At 53.6% G+C, this 14963-nt stretch overlaps 1 protein-coding gene across 2 annotated transcripts in view; it reads right to left on the bottom strand.

The window, feature by feature from the left end:
- The window catches only part of VAC14 (VAC14 component of PIKFYVE complex), a 102128-nt gene that overhangs the window by 41818 nt on the left and 45347 nt on the right, over positions 1-14963 (bottom strand). For both annotated transcript variants that reach the window (XM_040443068.1, XM_040443069.1), the window contains exon 13: positions 9634-9790. In XM_040443068.1, the coding sequence (XP_040299002.1) occupies positions 9634-9790 (157 nt within the window). The remainder of the gene's footprint in view (positions 1-9633; positions 9791-14963) is intronic.

The following is a 14963-nucleotide window of genomic DNA, read 5'->3' as shown; positions in this document are numbered from 1 at the left end:
CACTTATTATTACCTGTCTTTTGATTATAACCATCCTAGTGGATGGGAAGGTCATAAAGATTTACTGGTATGCTTCTTTCTAAAAGTTGTTTTTTCAAAAACATAGCTCTTACATTTAGGTCTCTGATCTATTTTAATTTTTGTATATGGTGTGAAGAAGGAGTCTGAATTCTTTTGCATGTAGATGGATCTCCAACTGTCCCAGTATAATATGATATCGGCTTTCTTTTTTAGATGCTTTGTTGTTTTTTTTAAGGTTTATTTGAGAAAGAGGAGAGAGAGCACCCCAAGCAGGATCCTTGCTATCAGTGCAGAGCCCCACGCAGGGCTTGATCTCACAAACTGTGAGATCATGACCTGAGCTGAAATCAAGAGAGTTGGATGCTTGACTGACCGAGCCACCCAGGTGCCCCTAGATGCTTTACTTTTTTTTATATTGTATTTTTGTCTAGCTTTATTGAGGTAAAATTAACGTATAACATTATATATGTTTAAGGTGCACAATGTATTGTTTTTATACGTGTATACATTGCAAAATGATTACCATAGAGCTGTGGAGTTAGCCAATACCTTCATTTGTTTTTTCTTTGTTCATCTGTCCATTATTTTTTGTGGTGACAAAATTTACAATCTACTCTCTTAGCATTTTTCAAGTATAGTCTTTTTAAGTATAGTCTTACCGATTATAATCACTGTTTTTATGTTAGATGCCCAGAACTTATTAACTTCTAATGGGAAGTTTGTACCCTTTGACCAACATCTCCCCAACATGGCATCTCAAGAGCCAACCAGCAGTTACCATTTACTGAGTACTTACTATGTGCCACGCATATCTAAAACCTTTACGCATAGTATCTAATTTAATCCTCAAATCAATACTTGAAAATATGTGCTATTATTCTCATCATATATGTGGAGAAGCTGTGAATTAGGGTGAGGATTAGCCAAAGACACAGAGCTGGTGAGTGGTGGTCTCTGAGCCCAGGCAGCTGGTCTTCAGGGCCCATGTTCCCAACAGCTACACAGGCCACCCATCACTTGGGCACTGGTGCTTGGGGAGGTTTGGGGCTAGTAGTTAGGAAGCAGGAGGCAGAAGACCGGAGCTAAGACCCTGCCAATACTGAGGACACAGAGACACTGATACTGTCTGGAGAAAGCACCTGGCCGCCGCCCTCTGGGAACTCAGGGACGACACTGGGGGAAGTAGAGTGGCCGACAGAGACATCGGGGCCATCACTTTCCAGGCTGGCCTCTCTTTGGCTCTAAAGCCCTGACTTCCTCCCCAGACCAGGGAGAGGGTGGCCACATGCCTGCATAAAACAGGGAACCAAGCTTGGCTGTGTCAGGGGTATCTCCTCCCAGAAGCATCAGCCCCAAGCACAAAACATGAATGTGTGGAACCATCCACAGTACCAGAAGCAAGCCCTACATGGGAGCCCCAGGGGCTGACTTCATTAGATGCCAGTGGTCAGAAGAAGCAGTAAAACCCTCCTTTCAGTAGTTGTTTGCTCAACTCAGACTTCCCTTACGTCCTTGAGTGCTCCTGGTGGGGAAGTGGCTGGGAACTGGAAAAGGTGCCTTTTTGTTTCACTTCTCCCAGCTGTGAATCAATCTGTGAGCATTCCTTACCAGGAGTCATGCCTTCAAACTACTGTCCTCTCTCCTGAGAATCTCTACACAGCCCCCTTGAACTGCATGCAAGGGGCGAGCCTGGAGTAAGAAGGCCAGTTCAAGGGCAGGCCTCACTGAACTTGATGTTTGCAGAGTGTTGCTCTGGGTCCCTGCCCAGAACAGCCTGGCCTGGGAGGTCCTGAGTGACTCTGGAATGGCAAACAGTCTCTGCTCCCTGGTCCAGTGGGGCTGTTTGCAGAATCAAGTGTCACATTCTTACAGATTGAGTTACCCTGGGCCCAGCTGGGGCTGATCTCTGAAGAGGTGGCTGCAGATACAGCTGTTAAAGTACCTCCTCCCTGTCCCCACACTGCCCACGGTGGCCTGGCTGCATACCCCCAACACTGGCGGTGTGTGTGGACTGGAACCTTCTCCTGGGTGCTCATTTGTGATGGCTCCCTGTATCCCTGTCGGCTTGTTTCTGTATATGTACCCTCCAACCTACATCATTTCCAGGCCTAGGACCATTTGGGTTCCTAAAGACAAAGGGAACCAAACAGGGAGTGATCATAAATACTCCCTGATGCGGGGCTACAGTCTCCATTTCCAAAGGGCCCGGTATCTCGGGCAGGCAGAAACATCAAGCATAGTGTTTTAGAGCAAGGCTTGGGAATCCATTAGACCCGGTTCAGATCAGATGTCTACCGCTTACTAGTGGCACAGTTTGGGGTAAGTCTCTTATCCTAAGCCTCGGTTTCTTCATCTATAAAGTGGGGGCATTAAGAGCCCCTATTCCTTCAGTTAAATTTTTTTTTTTTTTTCCTAAGCAATCCTTATGCCCAAGGTGGGGCTTGAACTCACAACCCTGAGATCAAGAGTTGCATGCTCCACCAACTGAGTCAGCCAGGCACCCCCAATAAGAGCCCTTATTAAATGAGACAACACATTGAATGTACTGGGACCGGGGCCTGCCACACAGTCTGTGCCCAATGAACGGGGGCTGCTGCTATTCGCAAACACGCCATGACTCCAACAGAGCACTGCAAGGGGCAACCTGTTCCCATTCTCTGGGTCTTGGAATGGATGACTGAGGGCTGGGGGACAGTCTGGAAAGTCTCTGAGTGAAGAGATTTCAGATCTGGGACACGGTCACAGTGCTCTGCTGGGATGCAGGGAGGCTGTGAGGAGAAGAGGGTATGATTATCTGTGACTCCCCCATCCCCGGCCCCACATTCGGGGAGGCAGATCTGCCCGTCTCTCCGCTGATGGCTGGCCTAAGACAGCAGAAGGAAAGGCTTGGGGCTGCTCTGAACACATTCCTGGTCTTCTCAGCCAAAGCCCCCTCTGGGCCGCATAATCAACTCTCGATGTCCAGGCCTGCGCGCGGCCCCTGGCCTTGAGGCCCTTTGTGGGAGGGAGGAGGAGGGCAGAGTGACATCTGGGAGAAGCCACGTCAAGTGACTCACATTCTCACAGTAGTGGTTGCTGGGAAAGCTTCCACAGCTCAGCCCTCCCAGCGCTCCCAACTGTTTAAAGGCTACAAAGAGCAAACTGAGTGGGGGGCCGGGAGCCTGCCTGCGACCCAGACCAGGCTTATGGGAGTGTCAGGGAGCTACTGGGGCCCGGCCTGCTGGGGCCTGCAGCTGTTGGGGTAGGGAATTTTGTCCCTCAGGCTCCCACCCACCAGAATGGACTCTCTCGAGGAGGAGCCTCTGCAGGACTGGGCTGGGAGCCTCAGAAAGCTCACTGCAATCCTGGCCCAACTGTATAGAAATGGCAGGTCCGGGCAGGAGAGGCAGCCCTTCCTGGGTGGGCTGGTCAGGGACGGAGAGCAGCTTAGTGCTCACCACGGACAGGGTGAGGACCTACTCGGTCTCCTCCTGCCTCCGTTTCCCACCGGCCCACCACTTTTCTGACTAACCAGCCCCTCAGGCCCGGCTGGCCTGAGTCACAACCTGAGAGACGTTCTCAGGCAGGGCTGCAGGGGGAGGAGGAGGTGGGGTGGCGAGTCAGCAAACTCATGCCGGGAGTGTGACTACATGGATGATGGGCCTCTCTCAACAGAACGAATTTCTGCCCAACTGCAGCCTGTTCCTCCCCGTGGGAGTGCAAAGTGCCTCGCTGGCCATTTCTGTCCACCTCCGGCCCTCCATCACCTCACCCTTGACAGCTGGGCAGGCAATCGGCTTCTTTTCTCAATAGCTCTGATAAAAGCCACCTCTGCCGGGCTCTCCTGCAGAGTGGGGCCCCAGGGCCGGGCGCTCTTGCAGAGTGGAGCCCTGGGCTCAGGGCTTCCTTTAGGAAGGGGCAGAGCCTGGACAGGACCCCAGCACCTGATTCTGGGCAGGCCCTCCAACACTGTGCTCAGGGGAGGTGCTGGGACGCCAGGCCTGGGACGCTTTTACTCGGGTGGCATTGACGAATGCAGTGTTCCAGGCCCACCAAAATGGGGTGTGAGCTGGGGCCCAGGAAGGGGGGTGGCTGGGAATGACCTGGCCTTGGGTCTCAGGAGAGTCACACTCTTCGAAGGGCCAAGGAGAGCGGGGTTTCCATTCCCTGATCCTGCCAAGGACCAGCCCCTCAGCTGAATGCCGCCCGCCTCGAATTTCTGGTTTGAAGTCTGGAGAAGTGGGCTCTGGCAGGAAGTTCACGTGACTGCTGGCTGGCCGTGGGGCAGACAGATGCTGTCGGGAGCGCTCTGTATACAAAACCGGGCTGGTGGGGTGGGCGGCCAGGGAGCCAGCCATGCAGATGTTGCTAAGTGAAACCTGATGTGGCGACATGAGAATCTGCAGAACGTCTCACAAACAACCTTCCCTGGGATGTTTTAGATTGAGTTTTGTGGCTATGACGCGAAGGAGCCTCACATGTCAGGATAAAAATAGCTCTGGCCTCAATAGGCAATGTGAGTTACAGTTCAACAAAACCAGATGCGAAAACCTTAGTGGCCCAGCCCAGACCCAGCAGGGTCCCTGCTCAGCTCCCCACCCTCTCAGCCCCTTTCCTCTCCCTCTGTGGGTTGGGGCCCAGGTGCCTGGTCAGTCCCTCGTGTGGGCATCTCGATCTGCCACCCAGAGAGCGTAGAGGAAAGGCCAGGGGCCCAGGGCAGATCCAGGGCTGGTTCCTGTCTGTGAACTTCACAGGGATGAGGAGCCTAGCACAGAGCCTGGCACAAGAATTGCTCTGAGGAGGGGGCTGCATGACCGGGAGGCTGGCATGGAACCCAGGGACGCAGGTGGGGAAGGGGCAGCTTCCCCCACAGAACCAAGGGGCTGGAAGAAAGGGAGGCCAACGCCTGTGATACAGGGGGGGTCTTAGGAGGCATGGAGTCTGCTGAATTGGATGGCCCAAACCCCTCAGCTGCATGGATGAAAGGGTGGCTGAGATGCTGCAGCCGCGGCACCCATGGGACTCGATCCAAGAGGCAGTCACTCTTTTCTCCAAGCCGGCCCAGCTGAGGCTGGGGAGCCCTCTGCCCCCGGCAGCAGCCCAAATCTGGGAGGCTTTCCGGCTGCCTGGTTCAGAGCAAGAGATAAGCTAATGGGCCACGGCAGGGCCCAGGAGGAACTTCCAGCTGACCCGGCAGGAGAGAGAGGCTGCATCAGGAAAGACTGCGGCTGAGTCGGGGCCAGGCCAAGGGCAGCACTGAAGGGAGATGGGAGGCAGGGGCCTCAGGTCCCTCACTGAGACTGGGCCTGGGATGGAGAGGGTGAGGCTCTCCACCTGCAGACTAGTGAAGACCTGGGCAGTGGTGCTCGGGGAGCCTTCGACACAGCAGTGGTGACAAGGTGGCCAGCTCTGGCACCCCCTCCATCACGATGACAAACTCTGAAAAACAGATACTGATCCTTACTGGGCATGTGACTCTGGCCTTTTAGGGATGAGTACAACCTAGATTTTCCTGACCCTGACACCTATGCTCTTTTACACTCTCTGAAAGAGTATGTAGGAAGAAGGCCTTTTAAGGCTCCAAGAGCAACAGAGAAGGCTTTGGGGGCTGGGAAATGGTCTGGTGTGGCTGGAGGAAGTGGAGGCAGCAAGAGGGATGAGTTGCTGAGGTGGCTGAGGCCAGAATGGGGTCCCTGAAGTCACTGTGAAGAGAAGGGATACACTCAAAGGCTATGCCAGGATACGCCCTAAGGGAGAAGCCTGCTGGCCTGGCCACTGCTGCTCTGTTCCCCATCTTGAGTGATGGAAGCTTCTGGTGCTGGGCAAGTGCTCTTGTCCTCTAACACAGGAGTAAAGAAAGCAGACTCTCAGGCTAAGCTCCTAGGTCGGCACCAACACCTATCGCAAGCCCCCCTCCCAGGTAAGAATAACAACGGTGCTTCCTCCCACGGTTCTTGTGAGGAGCTGGGCTCACCCACCGTGAGGTTCAGTGTGCTGACACATGGGAAGTGCTCAGAACAGTGTCCGGTCCAAACAAGCTCAATGTACTAGAGTCACCCTTACTACTGGGAAAAATGCCCAGGGATGGCTTTCTGGGTTTCTCCTAGAACTGGTTTATGAATTTGGCCACACCAGCCTGAGCTACAAGGAATGAAATGGAATCAGAACATTTCATTTCTGCCCATGATTTTAGAACTGGGATCAAATTCCACGTTGGACCAGAGAGCCCTGTGGGGCATGATAACATGAGCAGTTATCCCACCAAGAATGTGCCCCCTTGGCTGGAAAGGAAGCATAGGAAGGATGGGATCTGGGGTGCAAACATCAGTTCTGGGGTGACCTTTGGCCCCTGAATGCCACACTGCTGCTGTGCCTGGCCAAGGTTGCTCCCTCCCTTGCAGCAGGAACATTCAGGCCCCAGGAGGGCCAGGCACATCTCAAATGAGGGACGGATCCCAGAGGTCTCCTGCTTGTGCTAAGCCTTCTGCTCAGACTCAGGGTTAGGCCCCTCGGGTCTGCTCAAAGGGAGCTCATCACCCCTCTCCGCAGAACCCAGGGGGCCTCAGCCAGAATCTCCCTGGGTGGAGACGGGCAGAGAACGCACAAAAGTTGCCAAGTCATAGGAGACCCAAGTGGTCGTTTTCATTTCATTTCACCAAATCACAGTCTAGAGAGACAGCAAAATGTGGGATCCCTCTATTGGTTTTCCTCAGGCCTGCCCACCCAGGCAGCTCCACTCCTGAAGGTCCCAGCCTGGGGCTCTGTGAAGGTCAGCAATGAAGTGGGGTGGGAGAAGCAAGACCAATGCTTCTGCCTGCATGGCTCTGTGCTGGAGGGAGAGATGTTTGCACAGGTGGGAGGAAAATCCTGTGTGGGCAACTCTGCCTCGTGGGCCCTGGGACCACTGCTGTGGCACTACCGAGGCGTGTGATGCTGCCCCAACCCTTGCATTAAATCTGCACTATTTGAGTTTACAGACCCAGTGAGCAGGCAGGCTTCTCTACAAATGCTGCTGATTTCATCTTTGCTAGGCTCCCTGCCTCCTTGGCTTTCCAGAGAAAGACCCTTTACGGTGGGGGGCGGGGGTGGTGGTGCTCTGCAGTCGGCATGTTCTCAGAGCTGTGCCCTGGAGAGCCAGAGGGCCAGAGGAAAGCAAAATCCAAACAGGAAGAGGGTCTGGCCTTGTAACTTCTGTCCCCGTGCACGGCCAGATGGAAGCAGACAGAATGACCCTCTTGCACGCCTGAGAAGCAACGGGGGAAAGAGCAGCCCACAGATGAATGGGTGTATACTTCCCGCATGCTTTCTGACCTAAACAGCCAACCCCAACATCCTTGGTGCCTGGCCAGTGCCCTCCCCAAGGCAGCTGAGGCAGGAGATGGGACAGGGCCTAACTTTGGTTTCCTATGTGCTTCTTTACTGGTTTGAACTTGACCTTAACCTTTTAAAATCATGAACCCATCTGAAAAATCTGGTGCCAGCTATGGACATGCACGCACGTGTGGTTCCCACACTCTGTGCAGCGAACGTGTGTGAGTCTCAGGCTAAGAGCACATGGCCCACGGTACCGTGTATCCTTGAAGCAAGAAGAGTTATTGGCTGCAGGCACTTCCTTGGTGTTCTTTCCAGGATGGAGTTTCTTCCCATCTGGCATACTTGGTTGTTTTTCTAGGAATTCAGGGTGAGTCCCTGGCTGATGTGAGCCAGTCTGACAGCCCTGGTGAGCTGGGGCAAATCTTCACCACCTCAGCCTCATTAGGGGCCCACCTATCCTGGCAGGGCCAGCAGCCAAGGTTCAGAGCACGTTGCCATCGAAGACACTCTCAGTTCTTACTCCCAAGCGGCTGAGATGGCACCTCGAGGAGCTCCCTGTCTGGGCCTCCCCAGGGCACACACCCCACCTGGGCCCCAGGCCATTTTCCGGCCCATCCCTCCACTAATGAGTAAGCATTTTAGTCATCAGCTTCTTGGTGCCCAGAGAAAAAGAAAACATCTCAGAAATGGAGGGACAAGTCCCAGAGAGTCCGGAGATGAAGGTGTCCTTCCCCTGCCCAGGGCGAAGCTGCCTCAGTTTGGCTTTCTCTCCTTTTCCACTCTGAGGATAGAAGATGCCAGACAACTGCTTCTTGGGGAGGGAGATCTAGGGCTGGCTCTGACCCACGGATGCCTTCTCCTGGCTGCTGCCCTCTTCCAGTCACTTGTCACCCTCATCCCCTCACTGCTGCTCCTCTCCTCTCTCAGTGGGACCCCCACATCGCGGCTGTGTGCCGACACTCAGCCCCTGGCATTTCTGCCATCTGTCCCTGGGAATTTAGGCGGACCCCCAAGTGCTGATGTGGGACACAGGATGGAAAACGGACTCCCGGGCTGTGGGACAGAGGGTGGGACCCTCACCAAGTGTCCCAGGGTCAGGATGTGGGAGCCTCCCGGCCATGGCCTCTGACTGCTTGGAGGAAACCGGGCTCCTAGGCAAGGAAGCCACTGCATCCTGGAGAAACAAGAGAAGGAAACCGGGCTGCCATGAGAGTCCCTTACTCCTTCCTTGCTTCAGTCAGAGACAGCTAGAAACTTGGGACCAGTTGCAGAAAGAACATGTACAGCAGCAGTGGCCTAAAGCCTCGGGTCCTATGTGACACCCCACTGCAGGAGCTGGGGGAGCCCTTGACATCAAGTGTCACCAGGAAGACATATTCAATGCACAAGCCTTCTGTGACTTGGCCCGGCAGCCCCGGGGTGCAGTCAGGCCCGCAGGGCCCCAGCGGCACCACCGAGCAGGGGTACTCAGGGCCGGGTACCAGCCGCCTTCGGAGGCCCTGCCTGCTAGAGCAGTGGAAGGGGAGCTGCAGCCGAAAGGCCCTGAATCGATCTGACATCTGGCTTCTGCATCAAAGGAGGAGCCATCGAGGACCTCGTATCTGGAAATCAAGAGCCACTCACTCAGGGGACAAAGAGACACCCCAGGCGAACACCCAAGATTTGCTAGGGACTTTCCTATCAACTCGCATCGTTGGCATTTTCCAGGATGATGTCGCCGGAGGAAACTGGCGTCTGCCTGGGAGGAAGGAGTTGGGAGTTGCACTGGCCCAGGGAGAAGAGCCACCTGCTATCTGGAAGGACCCCAAGGGGCGAGCCCCAGGAACACCACAGCCACCTTCATGTCCAAGGACTGCCTGGAAACATCCTGTTTGAATTACCCCTCTCCGGCCTGGGCTGCCTGCCATATTGTTTGCTATTTTTAGCTCCCCAAAGAGGAAGGAAATGGCTGCCTGGTCTTCCACCTGTGAGACTCAAGGCTCCAAAGCCCCCTGATTCCTGGCTGGGGAGACGCTGCCCCAGCAAAAGAGAGGATCCGCTGACTCAGATGGTTTTATATTTAGCAAATGGCTCAGAAGTATGAATGGTGCAGGACGATGAGGAAAAGGGGATGTGAAGGCCTCTCATGGGGGTGGGGAGGCAACAGGAGGGCAAGGTCCGCCTGCCTCTCAGAGAGCAGAGGGGACTTCTGACTGCTCACACCCCAGGAGAGATCCGGGGCTTGAGAGGGATGGCCCAAAGGAGTGCCTGATCCAGGAGGAGACCGAGTACTAGCACTCCCAGGGCCCCTGAGGCTGTAACCCTAAGGGCACTACTTACCAGAAGTGTTCAGCAGGTTTGTTCTGCCAGGGGTAGGCACCTGAAGCTCTGAGTGGCTGACCCGGAGGTCAGGGCCATCAAGGGGGCCTGCATCATCTGTCTGGCCTGCAGGGGAGGAAGCAATTTCTGCCAACACCTCCAGATCCTTCAGGATAACCTGGGGGAGAAAAGCAGAGGATGAAGGACGAGGGCCTCTGGAGAGCTGCCGCCAGGGGGTGGCGAAGGGTCTGCAGAGGGTGACAGGCTGGTGAGAGCCACCAAGATTACGGCTATTAACAGTGTTCAGAAAGTTCTACAAAAGATATGGATTGAAGAGAACACAGATGGGCAGAAGGTGAGGGCAAGTGGAGGAAAGAAGCTAGACTCTGAGTAAGCTTTCTCATGACCACTCCTCTCTGGTCCCCTGAGCAGGGACCTCAGAGGTCCCCAGGAGATGTGGAACTCAGGGTGCAGTCTGTGCGGGGACACTGGCAATGCCCCAAAGTCAACCTGTGTGAGGGACCAACGGTGCCCTCTAGGCCACACTGCTGGTGTGCTGGCCACAGCTCGGTCCACCACCAGGCCACAGAACAGACCTTTCTGCAGAGGTGACACAAGGCCACCCTCTGCCTTCAGAACATGACTCTGGGCTCCAAGACCGAGGACTTCCTAACTTCTAGACACACTGTTCAATTCTCAGCTGCCTCCTTGATGTTCATATACGGGCCTGACCCCTGCCTCCTTGATGTTCATACACAGGCCTGACCCCTACCTGCTGAGTTCTTCCAAGGAAAGGAAGACACAGAGTTCAGCATGGAGAATGGCAGAGTGAGCTCCAATCAGTGCCGTGTGTCACCAGGTTCCCCAGCGCTGCCTCACCACCCAAAGCCCTCGTACCCTTAGATGCTGCCTCTCCCCCCCCCCGCCCCCCCACGGCACCCACCGCCTCTTGCTCTTCATCTGGTATCAACAGCCAGCAGGGTGCTGCCTCAGCAGGGAGGTGTGTGTGTGTGTGTGTGTGTGTGTAGTGTGGTGTGTGTGTGCTGTAACTGCACAGCGCACCTGTCCCAGTTCTACCTCACGACACAGCAGGGAGGGCTGCTGCTCCCTCCCACCCCCACTCATCTCTTCTCTGACGAGGAACGTGACTGTCCTAGCACAGGTGTGCCCCCAGGGCCATCCCTGGTACTCAGCGGACGCCCATCGGGCATCCGCTGAATGACTGCCTGAACCCGGGCCAAGAATTACCATGGCAACTGGGGGCTTTGGTCCTGGACCTGTGGAAGTGACACAGAGCACCAGAGGGTGGGGCCCTGGGAGGTGGGCTGTGTGCGCCGTGACAGACCAGCTGGCTGCAATATGGTGACAGTGGTCAAGGTAAGGCGATTCCAGGGCTTTTTGTGGGATGGTGAAAATGTGAGATAGTAGTGACGGTGGCACAATCTTGTGAATATGCTAAAAACCAATGAACTGTATATTTTATTTATTTTATTTTATTTTATTTTATTTTATTTTATTTTATTTTATTTTATTTTATTTTATTTTATTTTAAAAATTTTTTTTTCAACATTTATTTATTTTTGGGACGGAGAGAAACAGAGCATGAATGGGGGAGGGGCAGAGAGAGAGGGAGACACAGAATTGGAAACAGGCTCCAGGCTCTGAGCCATCAGCCCAGAGCCTGACGCGGGGCTCGAACTCACGGACTGCGAGATCGTGACCTGGCTGAAGTCGGACGCTTAACCGACTGCGCCACCCAGGCGCCCCTGAACTGTATATTTTAAAAGGGGAATTTTATCTCAAAAAGTAAATAAAGCTACTACTGTCTCTTCAAAGCTTCAAAGTGGTTCTTGTCTCAGTGTGAGCAACGTGCTAGTGCCTCATCTTGCCCGGCCCCAGATGTCACTTCTCCTGGTGTCCTCTCTGCCAGCCTTGGCCCCTGGGTCCTCTCCCAGCAGTGCGACGTGTTCGGCACTCAACTGCCCTGCAAGCTGGAGGTCTGGCTCTCATCCTGCCACAGCCCGGCCTCATCCCGGTCGGACACGTCGCTCACTCACACACACAGATGTCACCTCGCACCTGTCTAACTGCATGCTTTCCTCCATTGCTCCCAGGCTCTCAGCACCTCCTGAGCCCTGACTGTGCCAGATGCTGGGGCTGCAGGTGAGTCCCATGTGCCTCGGCCTGCAGCCCATGGCCTGGCAGGGAGCAGTACTCACCTGCCCTTCCACACACAAGTATGTGCAATTTTAGAACATTCTGACTGCTGGGCCTGCAGGGGATGATGTATCCATGCTGGGCAAAGATAGTGGCTGCTAAGCAGCCTGGACAGATGGCAGCAACGAGCACTTGCCCCTGTGCCCAGGCCAAGAGCTGGGGGCCTGAGCGGTTCCAGGCCCAGAAGTGGAGAGGTCCAGGCCATCTGCTCCCCAGAAAGCTTTCTATTTCAGCGGTGGCAGAAAGTGGACAGAGAGGGAGGGGGTGGGACAGGGGAATAGACAGCGAGGAGGTGACACGGTGGTGCTGCGTGATAAGAGTGGCCCGAGCACAGGCCATACACTCAAGATGCTCAATTGTCCAAACAAGTCACGGTCTAATGATCAGGGATCGTTAGAGAACCAGGCGCGGGAACCCGGTGGGAGAGTGACTCACTCAAATTAAACTGAGGCAAGGAGCAAGCCAACTGTGCCTCAAAAAGTTAAACAGAGTCACCAGAGGTGTACTTCCACCCCTCGTGTTTCCCAAGAGGGCCCAAAACATGTCCACACAGGACTTGCGTAGAAATGTTCATGGCCTAAGTGTTCATCGTGGCTAGAAAATGGAAACAACCCTAAGGTTCTGACACCAACTCTGATGTGTTTTTTCTGATACCAGGTGGGTGTCCTACAGTTCAACTCCATTCTGATGCCATCTACCTGGACGTAGCGTCAGACCCCACTGCTGAAGGCTCACTCCCACAGGACCGCCCTTCCCTTGCTTCAGACACCAGCCAGAGATCCAGGGTGTCGCCTTTGCTTCTCATGACTGGCTACAGATCAGAGGTTCCCACAACCCCCTCCTTAGGCTCCGTTAATTTGCTAGAGTGGCTCATGGTCCTCAGCGAAACATTTTACTTAACTAGATCACCGGTTTATCATAAAAAGGTGTAATTCAGGAAGAGTCAGATAAAAGAGATGCACAGGGCACAGCATGTGGGAAGGGGCACAGAGAGCTTCCGTGCTCTCTGGGGGTGCCACTTGCCCCGAATCTCCATGTGTTCACCAACCTGGAAGCTCTTCAAACCCCATCCTTTAGGTTTTTAAGGAGGCTTCATTACATAGGCATGATGGATTAGATCACTGGCCACTGGCAGCTGATTCGATCGCCAGTCCCTCTCTCCTTCTCGAAGGTCGGGTTGAAAGTTCAACCCTCTCATCACATGGCTGGTCCTCCTGGCAACCAGCCCCCATCCTTCTGGGCATCCAAGTCACCTCACTAACCTAACAAAAGACACCTTTATCATTTTCAACACTTAGGAGATTCCAAGGGTTTTAGGAGCTCTGTGCCAGAACCAGGGATGAAGACCAAATACGTATTTTTTTTTTAACCATGTATCACAAGATCACAAACCCAAAAGTACATCAACTGATAAATGGATAAACGGAACACGGCATATCCGTGTCCTGGACTATTATTTGGCAATGAAAAGGAATGAGGTTCTGATATATGCTATAAAATGCACCAACCTGAAAACATTTGTTAAGTAAGAGAAGCCAGATGCAGAAGGCCATGTACTGCATGATGATTCCATTTATGTGAAATGTTCAGAGCAGGCAAATCTATAGAGACAGAGGGTATCTTGTGCCTGCCAGGGGATGGGGGAGGGAGACATGGGGAGTTACTGCTAACTGGTACAGGGTTTCTCTTTGGAGTGAGGAGAATGTTGCAGAATTACATAGCAGTGATGTTTGCACAACCTTGTCAAAATACTAAAACCCACTAAATTGTATATTGTTTTTAATTTTTAAAAATATTTTATTGATTTATTTTAATTAAAAAAATTTTTAATGTTTATTTTTGAGAGAGACAGAGACAGAACATGAATGGGAGAGGGGCAGAGGGGGTGGGAGACACAGAATCCAAAGCAGGCTCCAGTCTCCAAGCTGTTAGCAAAGACCCCGATGCTGGGCTCGAACTTAAAAGCCGCGAGATCGTGACCTGAGCCGAAGGTGGATGAGCTACCCAGGTGCCCTTAAAATATTTTATTTTTTTAAGTAATCCCTACTCCCAACGTAGGGCTCGAACTCATGACCCTGAGATCAAGAGTCACACGTTCCACTGACTGAGCCAGCTGGGCATCTCTGAATTTGTATACTTTATGGTTTGTGAATTATAACTAAAAAAAGAGAAGAGAATCAAGTCAAAACCCCAAATCAGCACCCTAATTCCCAGAACTGTGGTACTTCAGGTCCGTTTGCTCTTGCTGTGCCCATGGCCCGAAGCAGCAAGGCCTCCCTGACTCCCCACGATCTCACACCTGCTGCTGACTCCCAGGAGGGCCGAGAGCACTCAGGGAGGCCACCTGTGTCCCTACATCTCTGAGCTGCAGGTTGCTCCTCTCAGGGCTGGCTGTGCAGGTGGGCGGAGGTACATGTCCCTTAGGCAGCAAATCCTGGAGGTTCAATGTGGCAAGTGAGAAAAGTATGAGGCAGCCAAGGCCAGGCTAGCACTCAGCTATAGCCCGACCCTATGAGAGCTGCCGTGGCCTACACCAGGCTTCTGGCAGGTACTCATTTCCCTAACAGGAAAGATGCTTGGGAGGAACTACCAGCACCAGAGAGCCCTGGCCTGTGAGACGCCCACACTCTCTGAGTGGCCCCAGGGCCAGGCTACCAGGGTGGGAAGACCAGGAGAGGAAGCTCTCCCCACTTCCAGCTAGAATTAATGTTCTCATTTGCTGCCTGTCTCTCTTTGCAGAGTCATCTGCTCGAGGGATCAGGAGTCCACTTCAAACACTCTGGTCCCCAAACCGGAGCCCAATAAGCTATACGGGCTTTGTGGTCAGACAATCCTGACTTCCCATCAGTTAACTTCACCCTTCCAATCCCTCTCCCGACATCTATTGAGCACCCACTGTGGGCCAGGGCCCGGGCCAGGGCCTGTTTTTGTGGGAGGAGATGCGAAGCCAAACAGGATGGCCCTGCCTCTCTCAACAGTGACCCTGGGGAGACAGGCGGTAAACAACACTTATAATGCAGTGCATGTACGACCAGAGCCAGCAACTTGGCCTGTGGGTATCGAAAGGCTTCAGAAGTACCTTACCATCAGTTTGCTGGGGGGCAGAGGAAGGCACTCAAAGCATTCACTTAACT

Source organism: Herpailurus yagouaroundi, unplaced genomic scaffold (genome assembly GCF_014898765.1).
Source record: "Herpailurus yagouaroundi ecotype Mexico unplaced genomic scaffold, PumYag 190, whole genome shotgun sequence".
Lineage (NCBI taxonomy): Eukaryota > Metazoa > Chordata > Mammalia > Carnivora > Felidae > Herpailurus > Herpailurus yagouaroundi.
This window is presented reverse-complemented; position numbering and strand designations above follow the sequence as displayed.